General features: G+C 35.8%; 1 protein-coding gene across 1 annotated transcript; it reads left to right on the top strand.

Moving 5' to 3' along the window:
• The first annotated feature begins 3,569 nt into the window (after positions 1 to 3,569).
• LOC121798738 (probable galactinol--sucrose galactosyltransferase 2) lies at positions 3,570 to 8,877 on the top strand. Its single transcript, XM_042197882.1, has 13 exons — positions 3,570 to 3,809; positions 4,701 to 4,923; positions 5,307 to 5,545; positions 5,868 to 5,958; positions 6,058 to 6,106; positions 6,215 to 6,306; positions 6,398 to 6,508; positions 6,816 to 6,938; positions 7,099 to 7,651; positions 7,726 to 7,793; positions 7,882 to 8,016; positions 8,088 to 8,394; positions 8,486 to 8,877. Exons 2-13 carry the CDS (start codon positions 4,733 to 4,735, stop codon positions 8,762 to 8,764), a joined length of 2,238 nt encoding a protein of 745 aa, XP_042053816.1. The 5' UTR covers positions 3,570 to 3,809; positions 4,701 to 4,732; the 3' UTR covers positions 8,765 to 8,877.
• The last annotated feature ends 639 nt before the right edge of the window (positions 8,878 to 9,516 follow it).

Raw genomic sequence — 9,516 nt, 5'->3', positions numbered from 1 at the left:
AAGCTAATTGAGTCTTTCTTATGAACTGAAATCCTTAAATGTTATTCTTAAATGTTTGTCCTTTGGTCATGATCGCCTCGTTTGTAACACCCCTAGCATGGGCGGTCGTGACATGCATATTGTATTTAACGGGAAAAATATAAACGTACAGTTATAACTTTTACATGTTATAAAAAATAGTACAAAAAAAACTAGAAATAATTAATAATAGTATAATGCTACATCAACAAAATTTAAATTAATAGCCAAACTTTATCATTTATGTAGAATATACGTTTTTATATATAATTTCATGTATATATGTATAAGAACTTCCTTCTACGCATTGTTTCATGGCAATACACAAAATTCATCCTTGTATTGTCACTAAATTGGAATTTCATGATGTACCTTTTTTTAAAGTTATTATATATATATATATATAAATTATATAGTAAATAAATGTAAATTATAGTATATAAATAAAGAAGTGTGGCCATTCACTTAAATTTTTTTAATATGATTAATTAATTTCAAACTTTTATATTTTTGTAGCATTTAAATATTCAAAAAATATAAAAAGAAAGTAGCATAGGCATATATAATTGTACGTATATATTATTCCTATAAGATTCAAATGCACTTGACAGTATGTAAGGAAGGTTCAAAATTTATTGAGAAATTTCCATATTTTAAAATAATGAATGAGTTTAGGATTTATATACATTAGTTTCCATGTATAGTTATGTATACTTGGAATGTGACTTTTATATACTTGTCAAATAACTATTTGTTGGACATACTAACTCATTATGCCATTGTGACTTTTATATACTTGTCAAATAACTATTTGTTGGACATACTAACTCATTATGCCATTTGGTATGCCTGTATTAGGGAATTTTTTCTCGTGGCTTATTATTAGTGATCAGTGATATGATTTATGCTAATTAAGCTATTTTTTAACTTCTGAGATGAAGGTCGAATCTTTCATAATTTAAATATCTCCATACGTATTTGAACTTTGATATAATATCACCGAAATAATATTTTACACTGTATCATGAATTTTTTTTTTGTCCTTTATGATTGATTTAAATTAAACATAAAAACTGACACATCATTATCATCTAGTTAAATTTTCCCGAGGATTAAAGTACATAACGCATAACAAATGTCAAACTAATATAGAAGAATAAGATGATATGTCGGGTGAATCACATTTAAATCCAAAATTATGTGGATAACAACAATTGTGTATCACATGCACTTATACGAACTTTTCATCCCCATAAAAATTACTCCAATGGATCTAATCAAATTATAAATGGAATATAAGAATATATGAGAAATTAGGTGCTCCATTAGTATCTCATTTGGCAGTGGCAAATAATAATCACAACCACGGACTTCCAACTTTTGGAATCAATTTGGCCGCACGTCTGATTATAGCTTCCTCTACTTATTATGATAATAAAATGGAATAAGAATATTTGAAAAGCTATATATCGATCCATATATAAAATAATTTCATCAAATTTTTTATGGTTATGATTACTAGAATATCGCATCATCCGTAGATATAAGAACTTCACAAAGGTTACTAATATCAAAATCGTATTAATTAACTAATAAGATAGCAAAAGTAATTAAGGTGGGAATAGGTGATAAATACCCATCCATTAAATCACAATAAATTATAATAAGGGTGTCTTCACTTTTCAAAAATTAGGCAATTTTTTGTTCAATTAGGGAAATTATGATTGTTCAACTTTCACTAATTAATTGGAGGAAGCCTTAGAATAGGGCACAAGCCCGCCCTGTTCCAAGAAATGGGCAAGAATTAACATCTTGGACAATAGGTAAGATTTGTTTGTGCATTGGACTCTCCACCAAGAAATTGGCTTGATTTTATACATTTGTCCCACCTTTCCACCTCATTACCTTCTCTCTCACTCATCATTTGGGGATTAAATTTGTCAATCCATAATTTGATTAGGTTAAAGTCAGCATTTGGGTTATTATTTGGGCCGTATTTGAAATCAAATCTTATACACTAAACAATGGAGTCTTGAATTATAGATGTCTAATTCTCCCTCAATTCTTAGAAATATTAGAATTGGAATTATATATGTGCCTAATTCTCCCTCAATTCAGGAACACACCTTAATACTATTTGATTGTCACAATGTTAGTAGTTTTTTCAATCACAATTTAACATCGTTAGTACTACTAATTAGCTATAAATAACATATCGAAGTTTATGTATGCAAACATCGTATTATTCCAAGTTTATCATCAAGCTTCATGTTACTCATTACAGAATTAAATATGGGGTACGTATTTTTTTGTCATGTTATTAGAAAAATCTATTTATCATAAAGTTATCGCATACTCATCACAATATTACAATATAATCATAATATTATAATTATGTCATCATAACTATACGATCAATTAGTCTAAAGTTACAAACGTACTCATTAGAGTATTAGAGTTTTCTCGTTGTAGATTTATGATGTTATCATTATTGTGATACAAGAAATAACAAATGAGAATGAATTGTGGTAATCGCAAAATCAGCAAAATTAAGGTAACTGCATATAATGGCCAAATTTTAGAATATACCATAAATGTAAATCATGGACATACTTAATTTTTATCTATTAACTTTCAAAATAATGATTAATAGTACTACGATGGATGGCCCTTGGAAAGTTCTCATGTTGCACCCCTTTTAAAAAATAAATTTAAAAAATATATTATTAAATGATTTCTGCTTTTATTATCTATCTCTAAATTAATGATGTTGGTGTACTCCCCCGTCCCATTTTAAGTGACACATTTTATTTTTTGGAATGTCCACTTTAAATAATAAATTTCTAAAATTGAAAACATCACTTTCTCTATTTTTTTATCACTCTGTTACTTTATACTTAACTCACAAAATAATATTCCCTCCGTCCCATCGAAGATAACTCATTTTCCTTTTTAGTTTATCTCAACCAAAATTATTCATTACTAAAATGGAAACACTTTTAGTCTTTACTTTATTCACTATTTCCACTTCACATAAAGAGGACATCTTCCTTAGAACCGAAGGAGTACTACATAAAATCTCGTGCTGAAATGAAATGTTCCACTTAATAGTAAGATGTGATTTAATAAATTAAAAAAACGGAATTTACCTGGGGGCGAATTCCAGAGATGGCGAATATTTAACTACTGCAAAATTTAATAAATTAAATGGTACAAAATCCATCAACACTTTTAGTACCCCTATTTATCAAAAGCCAGGAATAAACAAAAACTTTATGTACACTTGTTGAAAGTCATTTTTCAATTTCCTCAGAAAGAAATTTTGGGAAATATTTTGGTGGTAAATCACAACCAACTCTCCCATTCTCCAATCTCGGCTACTTGATTAGATGACTTAAATACCCCTGCCCCACACTGTACTCGATATGACACTGAATTAAACACCGAACTGATCCGACACGTGTCTCCTTTGGATTAGCCAAGCTCGGGCGAAATTGTTCGAGCGTTAACGCTGTATGTGCTATAAAAACCTGAGCTAGCTCCTTCTTCAAACTCGCACCACATTGTTTGAGCATTTCCGTGCCCCTGCATTTCACTTTCCCTCCGTGATCTCTAGCGTGAAGTTTGCTTCCATACTGGAATGCGCTTCTGCTGAGCAGTGGAGTGTGTTTCCTATTTCGGAATCTCCTCTCTCCCTCTCTCTCTCTCTCTCTCTAGAAACGCATCTTCGACGGCGATAATTTGATCTGGTCGGAGCTGCTTTTGGAGGCGGCTTAAAGGAGACTGAAAAGGTATAATTTGGTGTTTGTTGGAATTGTCTTTTGCTTTTACTTTGTTTGCAGATTTGTTTTTTGGAGTAAGCTTAAAGTAAAATATCCTCGAGTTTGGAATTGTTTTTTGCTTTTATTTTCTTAGACCTGTTTTTTCACGGAATTTTAGCACTAATTCTTTAGAAATTGTGTCACGCAATTGTATTACCTGCCTTCCCATGTATGATTCCTCGTTGCATTTGTGGATGAGTTAGATAGTAAGTCTGTATTGTGTTGTGCTGTAGTTTAAATGGCCGGAAGAATTGGATTTATTTGGAGGTGATTTCACGCAGCTACTGACATCGGACTTTATCTGCATGTTCTTTTATCTATTTTTTATTTTTTGGAAAGTTAAAAAATAGTTTTCTTGTTTGTACGTTCAGCCTCTTTTGATATTTTGTATCAACCGTTCTGCTCTTGGATTATTAGCCTGTTCATTGTGTTTCCCTTTGATTTGCTTAGGAACTCCCATCAACAAATATTTTGATTCACAAAAATGATTTCACAAAGTGACTACAGTACAATTTTTTACTTGCTTGATGTACCTGATCAGCACGAGTAATTTTGTTTGTGTTGGTATCTTGGGGGAAAAAGTAGAGAAAAAGAGGATGGAGAAGGCAAAAGACAATTTTTTCTAAGTCGCCCGTAAAAGTTGAAAATCGGATCTAACAGATCTCTATATTGTATGCTGGTCCAAAGATGCTATTTCTTTTTTGAAATTCAAGTATCATTCTTTCAAACTTTTTCTGCCTTGTTGCAAATACTTATTTTGTTGATATTAGTACTACAGAGTCTCGGAAATTCTTTTGTGTGATCTGCTTGATGATGCTGGGGATCAATATCTAAGATTTCTTGTTCTTTCTTTATGCGCAGTAAATTCTAAAGTACTCCTTAAACACGCAAAGATGACGGTTACACCCAAGATCTCTGTCAACGACGGGAACCTTGTGGTTCATGGGAAAACCATACTCACTGGGGTTCCTGAAAACATTGTGCTTACCCCAGGATCTGGTATAGGCCTTGTCGCAGGTGCTTTCATTGGTGCCACAGCTTCTCACAGCAAATGTCTCCATGTCTTTCCAGTTGGTGTCTTGGAGTAAGCACTAGACTATCTCATATTATAATTTGTTTCTACCAGTGCTTAATCTTTATTCTTTAGGTTTATAATGAAAAGGGACTTATGTTGGGCGAAAGCATGTTTAATCTGTCCAAATCCATTTCAGAAGAGATGGTTCTTTGAATCTTGTTAGAACAACTGGAAATAATCATTTTGATATTGTTATTCTTTATAAGTTTATGTAATGGTAAAAACAGATCGCTTTTACCTTTCACGGTGGTTTACAGAAAACTAACTGAAGAGTGAGTTAATTACAGAAAAAAAAACACTAGTTATTGTTAGACTCCCTTTAGGAAATTTATGTGCCAATGATTTATCATAACTTCACTACTGTGATGGTCATCTAAATTCCCCTGTAACAGGGACGTGCGCTTCATGTGCTTATTCCGTTTCAAGCTCTGGTGGATGACCCAGAGAATGGGGACGTGTGGGAAAGATATTCCACTGGAGACTCAGTTCATGCTCATCGAGAGTAAGGACAGTAGTGAAGGAGAAGATGCCCCGACTATCTACACTGTTCTTCTGCCTATTCTTGAAGGCCAATTCCGAGCAGCACTTCAAGGAAACGACAAGAGCGAGCTGGAGATCTGCCTTGAGAGTGGTGAGTGTTCATGGCACCCAAAAGCATTTGGGTTAAGTATATACATATTGAATCATTGATGGTATTCGTCCTGCCGGCCATATAAATTCTGCTATGCCATTTACTTTAAGCTTGTTGACTATTCATCATACATGGAGATATAAGGGTCTGTAGGATGGGCTGAGGTTGTTATCCAAGGCATACACCACTACGTTGGAGAAAATCAGCTTAATCTTTCATCAAATGCATATAATAATGGAGTTCACTGGGTTCAAGGGGAATGACCCTGAACAAAACAGTTCGAGAATAGGAACGACCTTGTTTTTTATGTCGTTGGTTGCAGGAGATAATTCGGTTGAGACAGACCAAGGACTTCACCTTGTTTACATGCATGCTGGGCTCAATCCCTTTGAAGTCATTGATCAGGCTGTCAAGTAAAACATTGTTTCTTCTTTGCAAACTTCCAGTTTCTACTATGAATTTGTATTGACATGGGTTTTCACTGATATTAAAATTTGTACCTTACCAAACAGAGCTGTTGAGAAACATATGCAAACATTTCATCACCGAGAGAAGAAGAAGGTAGAAATGTTAATGCTTAGTATATGTAATGTTTAATGACTAGTCCAAAGACATAATATCCAAGTTTATGCTAATACTACTTATAAATGCATTTGGGATTCCATGAAGTTGCCTGCTTTCCTGGACTGGTTTGGATGGTGCACATGGGATGCGTTTTACACTGATGTCACTGCTGAGGGTGTTGAAGAAGGGCTCGAGAGGTACAGTTGCTGCATTTCTTGGACCTTAGTGGTATCAATTGAAAAGAATTGGTTATCTGTGTATGTTGCTGAATCATATTTAATCTTGCAGCTTGTCTAAGGGAGGTACACCACCACGCTTTTTGATCATAGACGATGGTTGGCAGCAGATTGGCAATGAGGCGAAGAATGATGCCAATTGTGTTGTACAAGAAGGAGCTCAGTAAGATAACTGCTAACTCAAATTCTCAGTAGATTTTAACTCATATCAATAACATATCAGATATAGTTTAAGAGACACAATCACATTGCTGTTGTCTGTCCGGATCTTATGGCTGTTCTAAATGTGTTACAAATTGATAAGATTAGTCAGGTATGTCATTGAGCTTGCATTAGGAAAGTTAATACAACCGGATGTTTGTAATGAAATTTGGTTGTGTAAGCTGGCTTTAACATCCACGATAGCAATTATCATCACTTTTTACAATAGAACATAGCCTAACCTATATATGTAACTGCTGTATTCTTAGGTTTGCGAACCGGCTAACAGGAATCAAAGAGAATGCAAAGTTCCAAAAGAATGGAAAAACTGAAGAACATGACTCAGGTCTGAAACATGTTGTGCAAGATGCCAAGGAACAGCACAATGTCAAGTAAGTTCTTGAACTTGGTCTTTCTACTGCAGATATGTAGTTATGTTTCTATGTCGTATTGTCGTTATGGGTAATTAAGATTTGCTAGTGGATTAGGAACTCTTAGAATTAACTTATGAGCTGTGGAATAAATGTAAATTTTCTGTTACTTGTACTACAGGTTCGTCTATGTCTGGCATGCTCTTGCGGGTTACTGGGGTGGAGTGCAGCCTGCAGGTCCGGGGCTGGAACACTATGACACTGCTTTGGCATATCCTGTGCAATCTCCCGGTGTGATGGGGAACCAACCAGACATTGTCATGGATAGTCTTGCTGTGCATGGGTTGGGCCTTGTCCCTCCTAAGAAAGTGTTCAATTTCTACAACGAGCTTCACGCCTATTTAGCTTCCTGTGGAGTAGATGGAGTTAAAGTTGATGTGCAGAACATCATTGAGACTCTCGGAGCTGGCCATGGAGGCAGAGTTTCTCTCACTCGTAGCTACCATCAAGCCCTCGAAGCTTCCATTGCTCGCAACTTTGCTGATAATGGATGCATCTCTTGCATGTGCCACAACACTGATGGAATTTACAGCGCCAGACAGACTGCTGTCGTCAGAGCTTCTGACGATTACTACCCTCGTGATCCTGCTTCTCACACCATCCACATTTCTTCAGTAGCTTATAACACCATTTTCTTAGGGGAATTCATGCAGCCTGATTGGGATATGTTTCACGTGAGTATTTCTCTTGCACCTTGTTCACTAACATATTGCATGGAAAAAATACTGACTTTTTCCTGCTATTGCAGAGCCTGCACCCTGCTGCTGACTATCATGCTGCAGCTAGAGCTATAGGAGGATGCTCAATATATGTGAGGTAATCCTGCTATTTCTCCACTCTTAATCTGACTTGGGTTTACACTAGTATTTAGTTTAGTGATATCTCATCCTGTTCTTCGACACAGTGACAAGCCCGGTAACCACAACTTTGAGCTCTTGAAAAAGCTGGTTCTTCCTGACGGATCAGTTCTTCGTGCACAGCTTCCTGGACGCCCAACAGTAGACTGCCTCTTTGTTGATCCTGCCAGAGACGGGACAAGGTTTGTGAGACTCGAAATTTCCATTTTGTACCCTCTCTTTTAAGGGGAACTAATGCCTAGCACCATGGCAGCTTGCTCAAAATCTGGAATGCAAACAAGTGTTCTGGAGTAGTTGGCGTCTTCAATTGCCAAGGTGCAGGGTGGTGCAAGATAGAGAAGAAGACGCGCATTCATGATGCCTCCCCTGGCACACTCACTGGCTCCGTTCAAGCTATGGACGTTAATGGGATAGGCCAACTTGCTGGAGCAGATTGGAACGGTGATGCCATTGTGTATGCGCATAAATCTGGCGAGGTAGTCCGCCTGCCTAAAGGCGCATCCCTACCAGTCACGCTCAAGGTTCTTGAATACGAACTTTACCACATATGCCCTCTCAAGGTCAGCTTTTGTCATACAAGAGATCATATATACTATATGCATCATTACATAATGATAAAACTAACCTATTTTAAATAATCTCATAAAGCAGAAGATCACATCAGGCATTTCCATGGCGCCAATTGGCTTGCTCGACATGTTCAACAGTGGTGGCGCTGTGGAGCAGTGCGACATCTCTGGTAGCACCGTCACACTCAAAGTGAGGGGATGTGGTCGTTTAGGCATCTACTCTTCCGAGAGGCCATTGAAGTGCATTGTGGGCGGCAGTGAGACTGGATTCGACTATGAATGCGGCACCGGGCTGGTGAGTCTGTCGATCCCAGTGCCAGTGGAGGAAATGTACAGATGGGCTATTGAGATCCAATACTGAGGGAGGGTGGGTCTACCGAGTGTTTTCTTAAGATTGTAACTCTATAGGAATAAGTGCAATGTGTTGTTGTGCCAATTATCTCACTAATGTATGCATCTTTCTTTGCGGTTTCATTCACACAAAGCTACTCCTCCTCTTTCTCCTTTATTTCAATGCATCTTCCACGCTGCAGCCATTGCCAACAAAATGACATTGACGATCAAACAGGATCAAATTTTCCACAGTGATCAACATTACAACCGCAATTTACAGATGCAGACGCTGAAAGTATTTTGAAACAAAAATTTAATTTTCATCATAATATGTTGATAATGACCACAAAGAATATTGTAATACAATTATGACATAAATTTTATTAATGGATATAATGGTTACGCTACTCGCAATATTCCATCCACAAATTAGCTAGATTTACATGATCCACCAGTTTTTTTTATTTCTCTAGTATATATTTACATTGTGCTAATTATATTAAATTACAAATATAATAATTTAATTTTTAAAAAAAAGTAATAGTACTTCCTTCCTTCCCAAGATAATTAAATCGTATTCCTTTGGGATTGTTTCTGTTAAATGGTACATGCATCATATTTAGAGAGGAAAGTCATAGAAGACAAGAGGTTGTATTGAGTTGAATGATTTGTGATACAATGTACATTCCTATTTATAGGAATAGAAAAGTAAATGCTCCTAGGAACTTAAACAATTGGAACTATGATATTATTAATGTTATATTCCTTGAAACCCTACAT

Source organism: Salvia splendens, chromosome 4 (genome assembly GCF_004379255.2).
Source record: "Salvia splendens isolate huo1 chromosome 4, SspV2, whole genome shotgun sequence".
NCBI classification, from domain to species: domain Eukaryota; kingdom Viridiplantae; phylum Streptophyta; class Magnoliopsida; order Lamiales; family Lamiaceae; genus Salvia; species Salvia splendens.
The sequence above is the reverse complement of the archived record's forward strand: the minus strand, read 5'-3'. Positions and strand labels throughout refer to the sequence as shown.

What these genes read in the sequence shown, in the direction of transcription:
- LOC121798738 (XM_042197882.1), top strand. Translation starts at nt 4,733, where the DNA reads ATGACGGTTACACCCAAGATCTCTGTCAACGACGGGAACCTTGTGGTT. An exon ending in GTTGAAGAAGGGCTCGAGAG is followed by an intron (nt 6,307 to 6,397) that starts GTACAGTTGCTG and finishes TTAATCTTGCAG; the next exon opens with CTTGTCTAAGGGAGGTACAC. An exon ending in ACCACATATGCCCTCTCAAG is followed by an intron (nt 8,395 to 8,485) that starts GTCAGCTTTTGT and finishes CTCATAAAGCAG; the next exon opens with AAGATCACATCAGGCATTTC.